This window comes from Lactuca serriola, chromosome 4, assembly GCF_051521515.1.
Source record: "Lactuca serriola cultivar US96UC23 chromosome 4, Lser_US96UC23_V15, whole genome shotgun sequence".
NCBI lineage: Eukaryota > Viridiplantae > Streptophyta > Magnoliopsida > Asterales > Asteraceae > Lactuca > Lactuca serriola.
Genome location: NC_136411.1, coordinates 33,210,696 through 33,229,884, shown reverse-complemented (window position 1 = coordinate 33,229,884; position 19,189 = coordinate 33,210,696). Strand labels below are relative to the sequence as shown.

Below are 19,189 nucleotides of genomic sequence, written 5' to 3'. Positions count from 1 at the left end.
CCACCGTGTGACTCTTAGTAATTTGTGAGCATGTCTGTATATGTGATCTGCGAGAGACATGTAGAAAGCACATAATGCTATTAGATTTCAACTTCAATCCCTTCTTCTGTTCTCCATTTCTTTTTCTGAAATTAATTAACAAAATTCTTTGATTCAAGAATCAAGACTCAAGAAATCTGATTCTAGGCTTGAGGCTACACTTCTCTACTGCTCCTTCTCCGGTTGATCACCAAGAGGGCAAAATTTGGCCATTACCAATTTACCATGAATGATTATCCAGTTTATCCCCTAATCGACCAATAAGTATCTTTTTCTAACTGATCTCATATTTTTGAGAAAATGACAAAAATAGTCATTTACACTAATTATATTACAAAAATAGCCAAAAAAACTGAAGTTGCAAAAATAACCATGAATTTCGCAGATGGAATAGTCCCATCTGTGAAATGGGCTTTCCATCTGCGAATGTACAAGCAGCTAAAGCACAGTTGTGCTTTAGTTGCTTGTACATTCGCATGTGGTTTATTTATTTATTTATTTTTTTCTCTATATATATTGAAATTGTAGGGTAAAATCGCAGATGGAATAGCCCCATCTGCGATTTACTCTGATTCCATCTGTGAAATTGCGGTTATTTTTTTAATTTTTTTATTTTTTTTTTATTTTTTTTTTATTTTTTTTTAAGTTTAACTATGAAATCAATTGGTTTGTAGCTCGGTTATATCTAAACGTACATCACCAACATCAACATAATGCCCGTAAACATGCATTTTTTCATTTTTTTTTACTTGATTTTTTTTCTTTTTAGTTTTATCTACCACACGCTTATTCATAACTTTAACTTCTTGTTCGGCAACATTATTTCGTAGTCAAACCAATTGATTTCATAGTCAAACTAAAAAAAAAATTATAAAATAACCGCAATTTCACAGATGGAATCAGAGTAAATCGCAGATGGGGCTATTCCATCTGCGATTTTACCCTACAATTTCAATATATATAGAGAAAAAAAAATAAAAAATAAATAAATAAATAAACCACCTGCGAATGTACAAATGGAAGCCCATTTCGCAGATGGGACTATTCCATCTGCGAAATTCATGGTTATTTTTGCAACTTCGGTTTTTTTTTTTTTTGGTTATTTTTGTAATGTAATTAGTGTAAATTGCTATTTTTGTCATTTTCTCCATATTTTTTTTCTTAATCGATTTCATATAATCATTTCTCTTAATGGAAGTCACGTGATTTATCCTGGCCATTTGTTGTTATCTATTTGTTGTGATCGATTTTCTTAATTGATTTCATACAATCTATCTACTGATATTGGTTCTCTGTAATCTATCCATGGTATTTGTTGTAATCGATTTCATGTAAACAATTTTATGTAACTCCTTAACTGTTTAAATTAATATGTTTTGGTTTACTATAGTCAAAAGCCTAGACAATTACTAAGTACTTCCTTGCTATATAATACCTTAATTGTTTAAACTTTAAATTGATATGTTTTGATATTTTATGCATGGTTGATTTCTGTTTAAATCAACAATTCAACACAATTATTCATATGCAATCTATTTTTTATCATGCCAATTGTTGCAATATAAAATAAGAAAATACCTGCATTTTGTTTCATATGTATTGCATATATGTTTTTATTCACCTACTATGAAGTTTCTCAAAAAAAAAAAAAAAGAGCTTGGTAATTATTTATTTTGCATATGTGTTTTTAGTTACCTTATATGAATTTTTCAGAAATTCAGGAGCTTGCTAATTATCTGTTTCATTTGAGTATTTAGTTGCCTGATATGAGTTTTTTTAGTTACCTGATATGAGTTTTTCATTACATGTGATATAATTTCTTGTTTGTGTTAGTGTAATTTGTATTGTAGTGAGACTCAAGATCAAGTTCAACAACCCGGGCAACCAAATTCTAAGGTTCCTGGAACAAATAATGTTGCATTTGTATATTTTAATTTCTTCTTTTGTATCTTTATGGAACAAATAATGTTGCATTGTAATCTACTATTTGACTTTAATGTTGCACTGTAATTTACTATTTGACTTTAAATTTTAATTGATGGTTTAGGGTCCAAGCCATGTAGATTTTGACTAAGTTTTTCAAGATTTGTTGGCGAATGATGGTGAATTGGTGATGAAGGCTAAAGACTATTTTTTGAATAAGATTAGACCAAAGTTTTTATTTTAATAAACTTAAGAATATATGATATCTTTTTTGTATTTTATCCGGCTTTAAGAATGAAATATGAATCATTAAACTTTGTAGTTATTGTGATTATAGTTTATATTTTTTGAGTTTTCATATTTATAAAAAACCGATTTTATTTATTAAACAAATGTCCATCGGGTTCGGGAATTTTTTTACCCGAATCCGTCAGGGATTTAGCGGGGCGGAGGCGGAGGCGGATGTGGGAATCGAAAGTCGGGGACGGGGACAGGGATTGCAGCCCCCGCCAACATCCGCCCCGCTTGCATACCTAGTCACCATTACCTATGAAAGACGCTAAGATAAAAAAAAATTGTGGCACTAAAAAAATGACATGACTATATTGTGACCGAGGTTGGTTAAAAAAACAATCTATTTTTCTACTTAGACACCCTGTTTTCCATTGTTACCAATCCATCTGGTGTTAGCCTATACAACATTTATCATACAAATGTCTTTTTTCCAGTAATTATTATTTTGACATAAAGGGGTCAAACAATAATCATAAAAGAAAAAAATATTAATGTTGCACCATGCTCGTATAATCTGATCGTTTGATTCGCATCAGACTATGAAAATAGGTGCCCTAAATTCGCACAAACGAAATTGCAGAAATGTCTATGAAAACATGATTATTCATTTGTTTTTTGACAGTTTGCAAAACCCTAAACAGAACCATCATCGAATCAAAAAAGATGAACACACATGAAAGATCACGAAATAATATGCAAAGCAATCAGAGAACTTTGAAGGTAATATAAATGAATTCAACAATTAAAATTCAGATTAAAGTTTCTCATCATTTTGCATTTGCTTCTAGTATCAAGATCTAACTGAGATAAAAAGAAGGGATTAATTGTGATTTTGGCAAAACAGAATCGAACTGCATAACGTTCGATATATACGAATAGATTTTTACCAAAAGCTTATATTTGATTTAGCACAAATAATACCCTTTGATCTCGATGATTCCTCACAACTATGAGCTTCAAGTTGAAAGGGGCTATGTCGTGCAAATAACTACACTTTGACATACTTAATCGCCGAGTTTGAGATTTTGTTGAAAGAAAGTGGATGCGGCTGCGAGATTTTCAGTCGTATGCTGGAGTGATTTTATACAAGCGTTAGTTCTAGACATCTAGGGTTTCAAAATGATACGTCGTCGTTTTTGCTCACGTTGAAAGAAAGTGGGTGCTGGCTGTGAATAAAATGGGCAATTTTTTTGGGGAATATTAAACCTTTTTTTTTTAAGAGTAAATTACATAAATGATCTACTTTTGTCAAATTCTTCGTTTTGGTCTTGATAAAAAAACATTGATATGTTTTATCGTTGTATATGATCCAATCTGTTGTCCAACAATCAACCATTCAATAATCCAAACACAAAAGGTCATGTTTTGTTCTCATTCAAGAAGGGCTCACAGTGAAATTAAACATTGCAACAAGAGATCACCTTTTGTTCCGATTCCAAAATTTTAAATTTGCACCAACTACAAAGCTCAAACAACGTTTCTTGTTTCTCGGTTTTTTGATTCCACTGAACTTCACCTTTTTGGTTGCATTTTTAATATCGTTTTGACTATCGAATGAGATCATACACTGATACAAGTATTCCATTATTCATGATTTTTGAATTTGATAGCCTATTTTTTTATATTCTAGTTGTTGTTGTTGATTAGTGATTAAAGAACGAAGCACGTTATCATGAATTTTGAATTTGATTTCAGTTTTGAGTGATTTGAAAATTTTCCCCGATTGCTAATTCCCTTTAGTTTTTGTAGTTCTAGTTTTTGTAGTTCTATTATTGTCTTGTGACATTTACTTGGTTGATAAGAATAATATTTATAACTTTCTCATTAACAAATTATTGTTAATGTTATATCAAATATATAATTTTGAGTAAATTACAAGAATGGTCCCTATGGTTTGTGGTAGTTTATATGTTTGGTCCCTAACTTATTTTTTTAACCCGTAAGGTCCCTACAGTTTGTTTTTGTTGTGCGTTTGGTCCCTATCTTACCTAAAAATACTATTTTGCCCTTGATTTTTTAAATTATTTAAATAAATTGAGTTAGGTAAGGTAAGATGGAAGTGGGGTTGGGAGCGTGTTTATTTAAATAAATTATAAAATCAATGGCAAAATAGTCTTTTAAGTAAGACAGGGACCAAACACGCAACAAAAACAAACTGTAGGGACCTTCCGAGTTAAAAAAAAATAAGTTATAGACCAAACATACAAATTATCCAAAACCATAAGGACCATTTGTGTAATTTACTCTATAATTTTTAGAAAATATGCCTACAAAAACGTTTATTGTATAGTAAAATATACACAAAAAAAATAATAAAAAAAAAAAAGAGATGAAAAATTACGAAAGTCTAAAAAGTGGGCTCTTGATAGGTTTATCCAAAAAAACTATTAAGTTTCTTCTCAAAACTAAAACACCAGAAGCTATTTTATATAGACAAAATTGCAAAAATGGTCCCTGTGGTATTCATATTTTTGAGGTTTTAGTCCAAACATCGAGTTTTTTGGATTCATAGTCCTTTTGGAGTAGTTTGTATGTGAAAATAGTCCCTCCGAAAATTGAATATACCCTTGGGGTATTTATTTTTCATTTTTCTTTCATTTTTTTTAATATTTAATATTTATTTATTTATGTTAATAATTAAAAAATAAAAAACCATTCTCTCTCTCTCTCTCTCTCTCTCTCTCTCTCTCTCTCTCTCTCTCTTTCTCTCCTTAGAAATACCTGCAATCTCTAAAATTAAAATACATACACACTTCAATCTCATCATCGCATACCAACACCACCATTGCCTTCGTCACCATCAAATCTGACCGCCACCAATTTTACATCATCACAATAACTTGTTTTTCGGTGGATCAAGAAACCATCTTTACTGATACTCAACTCAAATACATACATGAAAACCTTACATTTAAATTTAACCCCAAATCAAAACCAAATCCTACAAAAAAATATCAATTATGCATCTGGGTGGGTGGCGAAGGAAACGAGTTACCTCCTTCCTGCATCTGGGACGTTTGATTTACTTGAAAGATCTAGGTTAAATCCCCCCAACTGGTTTCTCCTTTCTGAGAGCTCCGGCGACCGGTGATATTGATATTCTCTAGCAAGACGTCGTTGTCGGTGGTAAATAGAGAATAGAGAAACATGATTTTGTAAAGGGTATCGGGGTTTTGCAATGGCAGAGAGTAGAAATAGGCCGAGAAAAGAATGGAGGTGGGAGCATTTTCCAGCGAGAAGAAAGGGTGAAGAGACGATCTATCGGCAGGGGTAGATCCATCAGCGATCTGATAGTAAGATGCAGGTTTAGTTGTGCTGGAATGAGGTACTATGGAGTTTCTACCGGAGGCAACGAAACAGGAAGAGGTGTAGTGATTTTGATTTATGATCGGGTTTCGGTTGATGATTTGTGGTGGCTGGAAGGAGGGACGGTGGTGACCGGTGATGAGTTTATATAAGTTGGGTTTTGAATAAGTGGTGTTGAAGAAGATGATACCATCTTGATTCCTGGAGAGAAAGAGAGAGAGAGAGAGAGAGAGAGAGAGAGAGAGAATGGTTTTTTATTTTTTAATTATTAAAATAAATTAATTAATATTAAATTTTAAAAAATGAAAGAAAAATGAAAAATAAATACCCCAAGGGTATTATAGTCATTTTAATTTTCGGAGGGACTGTTTTCACATACAAACTAGTCTAAAAGGACCACGAATCCAAAAAAATCGTGGTTTGGACTAAAATCCCAAAAAAATGCATACCATAGGGACCATTTTTGCAATTTTGTCTTTATATATATATATATATATATATATATATATATATATATATATATATATATATATATATATATATATATATATATATACTAGGTTAAAACCCGTGGAAACCACGGGTAAAAAAAACACTATTGAAAAGACAAAATTACATAAATGGTCCATATAGTTTACCAATTACCATGATCATAAACTCAGTCTTATCAGTCAAGTAAAGACAAAATTAGCCTCACATTGACGGATAAGAAAAGACCAAATTAACATTACACTAATAGACACAAGTAACATGTGAGAAAAATGGATTATTCACACAAGTTTTGAAAACCAACAAACATTATTTGTAAAATAAAAAATAATCTTGTGACCTTTGGTACCATTTATGTAATTTTGTCTTAAAGTCATATTATATTGATGTAAGCTTAAAAATATAATGATTGAAAAAAATTCTAACCATTTATACAATTTTATCTTAAAGTTATATTATATTGATTTAAGCTTAAAAATATAACGATTTAAAAAAAATCTAACCGTCCTTTTGATTTTATGTCGATGTTTAGTTTTTTTTTCTTCTAAATTAGAATAACTTACATATTTCAATAATAATAATTATCATGGCTAATATAGTGTCAATTTTTTTCTCTTTAACTATAATAACAATAGTTTTATAGAAAATAAAAATATAATAGTTACTAATAAAATCTATAATATCTATATAAAATAAAAGTGATAATATAATAATAGTTAAATATAAAAACAATTATTATGTTTAAGATGCTTATAATAAAGTATACAACTAAACATTCAAAATTATTTTTTCTCCAACGTTTACAGTTATAATCATAGCCCTTATCTTAATTTAATTTGCTCGAAAATGCCCCAGATTATTATAGCAATAACTTAATATAACAACAATTAAAATCATAGTTATCTTTAATTAAGTTGTTCCAAATGTTGGGATTTTTATAACAATAACTTAATATAACAATTTAATATAAACACAAATAATTTTGAACGAAATCGCCACTACTAACTCATAAAAAGGATATACAATAATGATATGACTTTGACAATTCTTATTTCAAAAAAGACATGACATTGATATGAACTACAAGTACATTGATATGAACTACAAGTACATCAAACCAAAAGTTCAATACAAAAAGTTAAATATAATAGGAACAACAAATTCCAAATTCATGAAAATTCAATTCAATATTCTAAATCAAAAGCAGTGAGTGCACTCAGGAAGGGGCGAAGAGCCATTAAAAAAAAGTGGTTTAATAAAACAAAAAAGTCAAACTCAAACGAAAACCAAATTAAAACAAAAGCTTCCATCAAGAGTCAAGACTTCCATCTATGCTTAGAACAAACGCAAATGCAACTTTCAAGAAATAGCATTTGGGGTATTCTATTGAAAATTTGATCATACTGCTTAATCAGTCTCATGGAATGGTCCAATTGCACTCTCAATATATCAAAATTTCATGATAAACCAAATATATTTACCTGCAAATCAGTTCCATTGCTGAGTAGTGACAGGTAAACTTATAGGTTCTAGCAAATCTTCCAGCATCACTATTTTTTTTATGCCGATTAAAAGCCTGCAATAGTTTTTTTTTTTTTTTTATGAAGCTCTTTCACATTGTGTTCTCTGATTTTGAAGGTCAAAATTCAATTTATAGTAACTAATTTCTAATGCATGAGCTGATGATGAAGGTATTTGGGGCAATTTGGTCATTTGTAATCATATAATGTCTTAATTTTTTACTTACCCATACCCTTACCTCTAATCAGTGCTTTCTATTTAATCTTCAATCATCATAATAAAACCACAAAAATGAATCTAATTACCTTTTTACCCATGGGCAATATGATCCACAACTTCAGGAAGCAAGCCAAGATCACCTTAGGATGGTACTTCAACATATTGTGTAAAATCCAAAATCCACCTCAAGTAATCAGCAAATTTCATTGAACCTTCATAACACGCTTCTTCTGCCCCACCGCTGAAAATAGTAGTTTAACATGGAAAACTACCATAAGTATTTAACATCAGAAGGCTCATTTGTAGATGAATACAGAAATAAAAAATCATATGGAAAACTGAAAACCAAAACAACGTACCTGGGAAATAAATATTTATTTGGCTTAATCTCCATTAGGGGTCAGTGGAGGTTCATCAAAGAACATCCATGCAAAGATCAATTCAAAATTAAAAACCCAAAAAGCATAATCATTATATAGACTTAAATATGGACTGCAATTAGAATAATCAAGAAATCAAAGACTCACAAAACATCAAGAAGCAAGAAAATTTTATTTTAAATTTTAAAAACTTGTGTCTAAACGTCAATAAGCTAAAATAAAAATTAAAAAAGTAATCAAATATTTTTATACCAATTTAACCAACCCATGTCCAAAATCAATAACCTGACCACCCAAGATACCCATAAGGGAAAATCACAGCTTTGATCCCAACTTTTAAAACCAATGTCCAAAAACCAATATTCTGAAATGCCCATTTGAACAATAATCAAAACTTCAATCAACTTCCCATTTCAAAAATCAGTAATTCTAATAACCATTTAGAAAAACCACAACTTTGGTCCCAATCTCCAATATGTATGCCTAAAAACAATAATCTTATTACTCCTATTTAAGAATTGAAAACCAGTTTAATAAAGTTAAAATCTCATCGATTTTATCTATACATTCATTAAAATTATGAAACACAACATTACCTGTTAATTTGTACCCTCAAATCGTATAATGCAGATCAATTTCAATAGTAGATTGTCGAACCATTTCCATCATAGACTGTCGAACCATAGACTTGAAGCATCAATTTTAATTACAAGTTGCAGAACCTGAAGAAGCTATTGAAGAAAACTGTCAATTTCAATTTTAACACTTTCAATGAGTAGAGTGCCATTAAATCAAAATGATTTGTTGAAAGAAACTACTAACCTGAAGAAGATGTAGTCTTCGGGCCAATAAGAAGAAGAATCCACCGATTAACCTGAAGTGTGAAGCAATGATTATCTTAAAGTTGATACAAACAACGACTGAACCGAATAAAATGGGAAATATGTGACGAGGGTGAAAGCGAAGAACGTAATTGTGTAAAGGGAAATTCCTAATTTCAGAAAATTGAGCTCCATAATTGATGGTACCAGAGGATGCATGTGGCTAGAAGGTGCTTTGAATGCCAAAGCATGCAGAGTGATTGATGAGTTGGTCGGAGATTCGTGGCTAGGTTTCTTTTGACGGTAATAGTTGGACCTACCATTTTCGGATCAATGGAGAAAAAAGATGAATGTCAATAATTTCCGAGATTTAGGGATATCTACCATTTTAGGATTTCAAAATTTGAATCCAAAATGTAATTTAGGAAGTAACAGGAGATATTCAAGATGATGGGAGAAGAAGGCGGATGGGGTGTTAAAGAGGCGGAAGGTCATTTTCGGAACTTCATATTGAAACTTTGAGCGGGAAAATTCGCTTAGGAGGGGCTCAGCAATTGCCACGTGGCAATTAGGTACTTATTTATTAGGATAGTAGTTTATAACCCGTGGGAACCACGGTTATAAAATTAATTAAACTTTAATAGTTAAAATTTAAAATTATTAATAATTTATTTTAAATAAATTATTAATTAAGAGTTTTTTTTAGTTATATAAAATTATAATCATTGATTTAAATAAATATATAAAATTATATCACTTTGTAATTTGTATTAATTTTATTTTAATTTTTATTCTAATGTTGTTAATTTAATGTAATTATAATGAGAAATTTAAAATTTGAAATGGAGAATCAATATGTTGACAAATGGTATGCATTAATTATAAGACATAATAAGTTGAAATATGACAAAAGAAAAATAAAATTTGCATTAATTATGAGGCTTAATATGGTGATACATGTCAAAAAAAGATTAAAAACTACTCTTTTATTAGAATAGAGAGAGAAGATATATATATATATATATATATATATATATATATATATATATATATATATTAAAAAGTATGGATTATGAAAAGTCTGTGACCAACTTTACTTCTAATAATGATTGTGATACATTTAACTATGTAACATAAGAAATTCAAACTCATATCTCTTTTATAACAAAGCACCCTCAAACCATGTGGCTAGATGCCACTATCATTTATAACTCCTATATAAATTTTTTGTACACTAACAAGATTTATTGTTAATCATGTTATAGTGACATTATTGTCACATCACCCTACATTAATTGTATAGGTTATACAATATATATATTTTGATTAAAATTTACTCTATGACACAACATTTTATTATTATTTTTTCACTTTAATTTTGTTTAAGTCTTTATATGTTGTTATTTTTATTATTTCATTTAAATTTATTTGTAATTTCATTTTATCGCATCAAACAAAAACCATCATCGTTGATTCAATCTAACAAAGCAAAAATACATGTACAATATGTTCACACTTCAACCTCACTTATGAAAAACAATCATTTACATATACATATACACAAATTAAACACTTGCCACAAAAAAAAAATATGCTACATAAAAAAAAAACAAATGTTACCGGACACAAATCCAAAACTTCAACCTACATTAACATCAAAACCAACCGGTTTCCAGTTGACAAAAAACGCTGCCAAAACCGAGATCAACAACACAAAAATCGCTCTAATCACAAGCATTCTTTTAGTTCTCGATTCCGGTTCTTCTACTTCTATTTCATCCAAACTCGAGTCTGAATCAGTAATCGATGACTCTGGTTCAGGGTCATTCACCACTTCTATTTCTTCAACCTGAGTCATGATATTGATAAAATCATATACAACCATTAGATATATAACAACTTCCCACAAGTCAAATTCGTTAAGATTGTGAATAGTGTACCTGCCTTTATACATTCTGATGACGATTTTGTCAAGTTTTGTGGTAACTTTTCACTCAACGTTGCAACTTTCATTTCTTGATTGGAAAATGCTGTGTTTCTTTTTAGGGCTTCCATCAAAACCCTATTTTTCTCCGTTTGAGAACACAACTGGAAGATTGAGAGAAAGTATGCACATAATAAATGATATTGTTCCACATCATCTAGACACAGTCACATGTTGGAGTTTTCTCTCTCCTCAAATGCTTTTTTTTTTTGGAGATTAATCAAACTCCACATATCTAACATGGTATCAGAGCATGCATCTTAGCAACTCGAGGCTCTACACACATGTCATCATCTGACAAGACGTATTGGAGTCCTCTATCACCCCAGCTAGACACAGTCTAATCTACCTTTATATATGTTTTGAGTATTTTCTCTCTCCGCAAATATTTTTTTGTAAATAAAATCAACGACCCTATGTATTTAACGATTATATATTTTTGACAAAAGTAAGGGATACCTGTTTTGTTATACGCTCACGTTCTGTAGCAAGTTGCAAGACTGTATCCATAATAAGCTTTGTCTTAATACCAATATCTTTAGCATTAGCCACTTTATCAAGATTAGCCTCAGTCAAAGAAGCTTCAAGTGATTCAACTTCAGCTCTAAGAAAGTCAACCTCTTTGGTCAACTCTGAATTTGTATCAGTCAACAACAAACACTGATCCTCAGCGTTTTCAGCTTTGATTTCAGCTATGGAGACCTTTTGCTTCAGTTCATCGATCAAAGTCTCCATATCCCAAATTGCAGAATACAACATGTTTTGCTGTTCTTGACCTGCTTCAGAAGACGCCTTTGCATATTGCAACTGAAGCTCGAGTTCTCTCGATTGTTTCTCAAGTGTAGTCATCTTCTTCGAGCTGCTTTCATGGCTTCCTTTTAGAAACCCTAATTCGTCAGTTAATTCAATGTTTGAATCGGTCAATTGAGCCACCTTCCCTTCGGCTGTTTCAGCCCTAGTTTCTGCTGTGTAAAGGTTATCTTTTAACGACTCTATCATGTTTTCCATTTCTCTTACGCGTTCTTGGATCGATTCGTTTGTTGAATTCGCTTTCTTCAGGTTAGATTCTGATTCGTTGACTTTTTCTTCTAGCGATTTGAGTTTTTCTCTCAAAGTTGAAACTTCGAGATTATCTGCAACGAGCTGTGTGATTCTGCTATTGAGTTTCTCGATTGAAGCGTCTTTTGTGTTCAATAATTTGATACAGTTTTCAAGTTTTAACCTAAATCCATCTTCTCGATGATTGACACCATTGAGATTAAATTGAATGAGTTGATGTCGAGCTACCAGATCTCTTGAAACCCCCATGAGCACAACAGAAGCATTCTCCGCTTCCAAAAAACGACCCCAAACGACTTCTGCTGCTTCTTCCATGATGAACGCGACCTGTTCTGTTAATCGTAATTTTAGCTTCAAGTCTTCTTCGTTTTGCTTTGATTCTGTTAATTTCTTCTCGAGATCAAGCTCTCTTGATAACGATTTCTCCAGCATTCTAAGAACATGAACTTTATCAATCGTTTGTAATCTTGGCTTCGCTTCAATGTCCAAACCTTGAAAATCTTCCGAGAAACCTTTATAATTTCATGTAAATAAATCAAATCAAATCAAATCAGATAAGGATTTCAATAAATAGGTGATGAAGTAACTAACTAACTTACATTCATTGTTATTGAAAGCGAATGAAGTCATTTGCAATTTGGCCAATTTCATCTTCATCTCAAGAACATGTTCTTGTGATTGCTTCAAAGAATCCTCAGAATCATGCAGTTTCCCTTCAACGATTGAGAATAATTCTCCAAGATGTTTACATGATGAGAGCCTTTGATGAGTGTCAACAAGGTCAACTCGAATCAAATCCATTGACCCGTCAAACTCTTTAACCTCGGAATCCACGAAACTGAATAAGAGATCGATTGTGAGCGATTTTTCAACGAATTCCACTGAGACATCGTCAGAATCCATGGCTTCAAAGTCGTTTTCCCATGATAATATGTGTAATAAAAGACTTTCCAAATTAAGTAATTTCTCTGATGAATACGCCAATTGCAGGTCTACTTTCGTTAGAATTTCCATGGAGATTCCGATTTCTCCCATGTCTTTGGAATCGGTAATGGTGCCCTCGTGAAATCGAACCAGTTCTGGATTAATATCATTAAGTGAATCCATTTTTATTCCTTTTTCTCAATCTGTAAAAAAAAACAGATAATAAAAAGCAAAATGAAACGTATCAAAGTATGACTTTTGAGATCAAATAGAAAGCCTTTTTTTTTTAGCTCTTTTAAGCTTAGCATACTAATTTCCAACTAAAAAGTTTACATTAATTCATGATTATTGAGGAAAAAAGCTTATTAACTATAATTAGACATCATGAAAGATATACCACTAACAGTTAAATAAGTTGTGAAATTCAAGAATCTTATCTTGAATTCTTGACCTTAAAAGGAAAAGTTACTTCTTGTCTTGAAATTAGAGGGTATAGGCATAAAATTAAGCAGAAAATTGCCTATTATATCGAAACTGAGTTCACCAATCTGAAGTAGCAAAACAGAATTCGATAAATACTGGTTTAGATTTCGAAATCAAGATGGGAATATTTTGGGAAGAACAAGTCTCCTAAGTTATCCGAAAATAGAAGGAAAAGAAAAAAGAAAACAATAAATACGCTTCCCATAAATTCACTCAATCACAACTCTAGAATTCTCAATAATACATAAACCCTAAACCCATAGCACGACCGAATTTAATAGAAAGAAATTAATTTAAAGCATGGCGAATTCCCACCAACTAATCATCACAATATTCGAGTTTTCTAACCTAAATCACCTAAAGACCACAGAAATTTCAACTTAAATAGAAAAACTCAAAAAAAAATCCATCAGATTCAAGTACAAAATCTTCTCCATCGTCATATGCAGTTGAGTAGAAAACAACCGAAACAAAGTCGAACAGAGTGAAGAGCATATGAACAGACACCTACCTGCAGAATTCAGAATTGGGGTCGGGTCGGGTTGATTTCTCAATAAAGATTGGGAAATTACAACTCCCAAATCCCAATCAATTCGACATCATTTGGTGTTTACTGGTAATCGAGCAAAAGGGATCTCTGCCATTTAATCGAGATTGTAATGCTAACGTGCGCCTTATACGAACTCGTGAAATGGTTTATTCCTAAATACAAAAACGGTCAACTTGGAAAGCTTGTGTGCAATTGGAGGAGCGTATCGGTTATGGGCGAAGATTCTCCAAACGTGGGATCCACTTGTCTGTTTTACCAATAACAGTTTGCCACGGCGACAATGATTGTAATTTAAGCGAAAACTACATATGGCCAAAACCTTTTTACTATTTTTGTCGTTCACAAAAAATAATCACACGTTTTTTAAAATTATATAAAATAGTCAAGAACTTTATATTTTTAAGAAATGAGCACCAAATTTGAAATTTAATCGTTTTGGAATGATAACCGATGGACATATATCCACTTTATGTTTAACCATTTTGGTGGTCATATTATTTTAAGAAACATATGAATGTATTGCCACTACATCCTAGAACAGTGTTTCAGCATATTTGTAAACATTACCATCATATTTGTAAACATTACCATATAGTGGGTTAATTCTATGGTTTTTACGTGAGATAAATAATTAAAAGGGTAATATATTTTTCGATTTGTATATATTTGGTCATTTGGGTTTTTTTTTTCATCCATATTTACCCCTTCAACTTGTTAAACTGTACACATTCAATATTTATGACCGATTACTTCAGGTTAACCGGGAAAATGACTTAATAGAGTAATATATTTCTCATTTGTACACATTTAGTTCTTAATATTTTTGTATACATTTAGTCATTAATATTTTTTTTTTGTTTCAAAATAAGTCATTTTTGTTTTTGTACTCATTCAGTACTTATGAATGATTTCTTTAGGTTTTTTCACAACATCTTACGTGGGACAATCATTGATTAAGTGTGTGCGGCTGTTGATGTTTATGTGTGACGTCTCATTTTCACAACAAAAAATTTTCATTTTTAAATAAGGCAAAACTCCTTAATTATAAATTCATTATTAAAAAAAAACTTTTATTCCAAAATACATTTATCGAAAATCAGAGTAATATAAGAAATGTGAAATCGACAATACTGTTGACGAGTGTGTACAGTCATGCATTCGCCTTCCCACGATCAACGATAGAACCTGAAAACATAAACAACTGGGTAAGCACAAAGTTTAATGAGTTTCCCCTAAAATACCCGATACAACAAACGCAATATCATGCATAACGGGCCCACACTCATAAGTTTGGAATACTTTGGCCCAATCAGTTATCCGACTGGAATGCAACACACAACAGGTCCAATCAACCATCGAACTGTAATACTCAGGGTTTGTCGGCATGTTGCTTTAAACCAACCGCTCTTCTCAAGCCTCCATGTCTACGGATTAAAGCCGACCCACACAAGGTATCTTGACCTACAACATATAGCAGGACTACCTCAACCTATCCCGCCACCATATGACTATCCCACGTAAGATGTTGTGAGAAAAATCTAAATAAATCATTTATAAGTACCAAATGAGTACAAAAACAAAGATGACTTTTTTTGCAACAAAAAAATATATTAAGGACTAAATGTGTACAAAAATATTTAGGACTAAATGTATACAAAGTGAAAAATATATTAGTCTATTAAGTCCTTTTTACCGGCTAACATGAAGTAGCCGGTCATAAAGACTAAATATGTATAGTTTAACAAGTTGAAGGGGTAAATGTGGACGAAAAAAATCAATGACTAAATGTGTACAAATCAAAAAATATATTATCCTTTTAAGTCATTATCCCTTTTTATGTCCAACTTTGATGGTAAAATTAATAATAAAAATGTTTTGGGAATGAAAACCCAAGTATGAAATGCAAACATTTCCAAACTTAGGTGAGTTTGATGATCAAAAAGGTATTTTGCATGTCATTTGTAGAATATAGGTTATATGAGTGGTGGTTGTATTTTGCAGTTACGTTGAAAAATTATAAAAAACAACTTCTGAAAAGTAAACCCAAGTTCGAAATCCAAATAACATTTTGAAATGGTTTGATATTTTGGTATTTGGTATATGTTTCATAGTTAGGTATGATGTGATTTCATACACCATACAATGTTGAATCGGTTTGAATTTGAAGCATTATTACGATACGTGAACTTATACATGTATTATACCATGGCTCTGATGGTGTATTTTTTGATTTCATACTAATGTTGCTTAGATAAATTATTACATTGATTCCTAAAACCGGTAATCCAATGGTGGTTACCGATTTCCATCCTATCAGTCTTATTGGAATTCAGTGTATGATTATTGCTAAGATTTTAGCTTTACGGATTGCTTCTGTTATATTTGTTATATTCAGTGGTTAGTATGAAACAATCATCGTTTGTAAAAAAAATGTCAAATTCTAGATGGTCTGCTAATGGTAAACGAGATAGCTGAATAGTATAAAAAGAAAAAGAAAAAGAAAAAGAAAAAGAAAAAGATATTGTTGCTCAAGATTGACTTTGAAAAGACTTATGATTCGGTTAGTTGGAAGTTTTTGGATCGTATGATGTGTTTTCTTCATTTTGGTTATAAGCGGTGGAAAATTAATTTTGTTCATTTCCAAAAATGGATTTTCTTCATCTTTGAGCACAAATTTTGGACTCTAAAGATAATCAAAACGAGTTATTGATTATATATTCGTGTTCTCCTCCGTGATATCTTCGTTTTGATATATCACACGTCCAAAACGGATTAAAAATGAATGAGAAATTACTTGTCAAAGTAGGGCAATTGGAAGAGAAAGTAAAGGAGTTAAATGAGTTTTAAAAGTCATCCCACATTGGTGGGAGAATAAAAAGGAAATTGGTTTATAACTACAAAGACTAGCTACCTTTGTAAGGTTTATTAAAACCAAGGCTCTCTCTTAAAGGAGTTAAATCATCCCACATTGGTGGGAGAATAAAAAGGAATTCGGTTTACAACTACAAAGACTAGCTACCTTTGTAAGGCTTATTAAAACCAAGGCTCTCTCTTGCGCGTGCACACAGGGGGGGTGCAAATACCAGCCAAATTGGGTTCGGGCCATTGCACTTGTGTGCGAGGGCACGAATGCACCACCGGTCGACCAGAAAAGTTTAAGGATCTTTTTTGCATTTTTTTCCTTTTGGTTAACATTTACAAAAACTACAAAGACTAGCTACCTTTGTAAGGCTTATTAAAACCAAGGCTCTCTCTTGCACGTGCACACAGGGGGGTGCAAATACCAACCAAATTGGGTTCGGGCCATTGAACTTGTGTGCGAGGGCACGAATGCACCACCGGTCGACCAGAAAAGTTTAAGGATCTTTTTTGCATTTTTTTCCTTTTGGTTAACAGTTACAAAAACGAATTAAGAGTGATTAATCATAGATTTCAGTTTTGATTTCTTGATTAATTTTCTTATTTAATCGTGACAGTTACAATTTCGTTTTAATTACATTGGGTAATATGTATACAACACCTATGTGATTGATTTAACACACCGGATGAAACGAAATCACTCTCTTCCTCTCTTACGCTTCTGCTTCATCTTTTCTCTCTTGCTGCAACCAAGGTATAATCCGGGCCAAGTGAGGGTTCGGGTAATCTAGAATAATTGCCTTCTACTGTTGTATCCTAGGAAACAAACACCCATATAGGGCGAATTTGTTTTAAGGAAATTGTGTTAAACACAAGCCTAGTCAAGAATTTTATGGTTTTGTTCTTTCGTATAATTGTGGGTTATATTTTCCTAACAGTAAGCAGCGATCTTGGATACATGTTTGATTGGTGTCGGCTAGAGCTCCGGTTCTTGTAAATGGCAGTCCTACGGACTAATTCCAATTGCAGAGGGGTCTTAGGAAACGAGATCATTTGTGTCATTTCTTGTTTATTTTAGTAATGGAGGGGTTACATATTGCCATTGAAGATGTAGTTGCCAAGAGTTTATTTTTTGGAATGAATTTGGTAGTAATCACATTAGTATCTCTCATTTGTTCTATGTACATGATGTGATCGTCTTTGGCAAATGCGGTCGTTTAACATTAGTTAAATGTGTTTTGGGACCGCTAGGCTTGTATTATGTGTCCTTTTTTTTTAATGTCGATTAAAGTTGCTAAAGATCTTGAATCCATAAAGTCTCATTTCTTTTGGGGTGGTAATGAAGATGAGAGGAATATGCGTGGATCTAACAGGGGGAAGCTGTTTTAAAAGCCGCATCAAGCAAAGTGAAAAAAATATGAGAAAGCGTGCATGGAAAATCAACACACGTTTATACCCTTTACATTTGATACTTTCGGTTTCCTTGCGCCAGAAGCTGTAGAGCTACTCAATAGAGTCCAACGAGTCATGCATAGTAATGTTATGACTCCAAGATCTATAGATGTTGTTTTTAAAAGAATTGGTTTTGCCATCCAAAAAGGGGTTGCGGCACAGCTTGTTGCTCGTTTACCCGCAACGTCTATGTAAATATTTCTTATGAATTTTGTAATGAAATAGATTACCATTATTTGCATGATTTTATGAATACTTTATATATAATATTACTATTATGTTTAAAAAATTAAGAATGTTGTCCGGATAGTAAAATCGACAAACCAAATGTTTTTAGTACAACAATATCAAATTTTGTCATCATTTCTTGAAATTGAAGATATCGAAGATTTAAGTCCCGTTTAAAATTAAGAGTTGGTTAGTTTGACATTTAATGTACTTTATTTAAGTGGTCGAAGATGCGTTTTGACCAAAAATGTGATCGCATTTGTCCAAAGAAGAAACACGACCTGGGGTTTTAGAATCAATTATTATTATCGATGATCGGTGTTTAGGACGTACATGAGTTAGTGAGATATAGGGTTACCTATTGGTAATCGACTCCATTAATTAGGGTTGAAAGCTCTAGACACAACCCGTGACACAACATGAACCCGACACAACACATAAACGAGTTTGGTCGATTTTTTCTGATCCACAAATCCGCAACTTGCCAACCCATTTATTATACGGTTCATGTTTGAGTTTGCAAATATTTTCGTGGGTTGTCTTGAAAACTCATTTATTTTATTATATTAAAAATATTTATTAAGTAAAGGAGAGAGTAAGGACTAATTTGTAAATATGTGATATTTAGATATCTTTTTTCTTTTTGCTCTAGGTCTAA

At 31.8% G+C, this 19,189-nt stretch overlaps 1 protein-coding gene and 1 non-coding gene across 3 annotated transcripts; both read right to left on the bottom strand.

The window, feature by feature from the left end:
- Positions 1-2,955: 2,955 nt before the first annotated feature.
- On the bottom strand, positions 2,956-3,033 carry LOC145049105 (small nucleolar RNA R160). Its single transcript, XR_013683220.1, has one exon. It is a non-coding gene; the product is annotated as a small nucleolar RNA R160 (small nucleolar RNA).
- A 7,457-nt stretch (positions 3,034-10,490) lies between these two features.
- On the bottom strand, positions 10,491-14,182 carry WIT2 (WPP domain-interacting protein 2). 2 transcript variants are annotated; one of them, XM_079038473.1, is made up of 5 exons: positions 13,954-14,182; positions 12,635-13,162; positions 11,436-12,547; positions 10,937-11,080; positions 10,491-10,841 (listed from the first exon to the last, which is right to left on the bottom strand). In XM_079038473.1, exons 2-5 carry the CDS (start codon positions 13,140-13,142, stop codon positions 10,632-10,634), a joined length of 1,974 nt encoding a protein of 657 aa, XP_078894599.1. In that variant the 5' UTR covers positions 13,143-13,162; positions 13,954-14,182; the 3' UTR covers positions 10,491-10,631. The 2 variants fall into 2 exon arrangements, with proteins under 2 accessions (XP_078894599.1, XP_078894600.1); XM_079038474.1 differs by having other exon boundaries at positions 10,706-10,841; positions 10,933-11,080.
- Positions 14,183-19,189: the final 5,007 nt, after the last annotated feature.

Bases quoted from the DNA above. Each gene is read 5' to 3' on its own strand.
- WIT2 (XM_079038473.1), bottom strand. From the start codon at position 13,142: ATGGATTCACTTAATGATATTAATCCAGAACTGGTTCGATTTCACGAG. The intron at 11,081-11,435 runs GTATCCCTTACT...TCAATCTTCCAG, and splicing joins GTGAGCGTATAACAAAACAG to TTGTGTTCTCAAACGGAGAA. The intron at 10,842-10,936 runs GCAGGTACACTA...ATCATGACTCAG, and splicing joins CGTCATCAGAATGTATAAAG to GTTGAAGAAATAGAAGTGGT.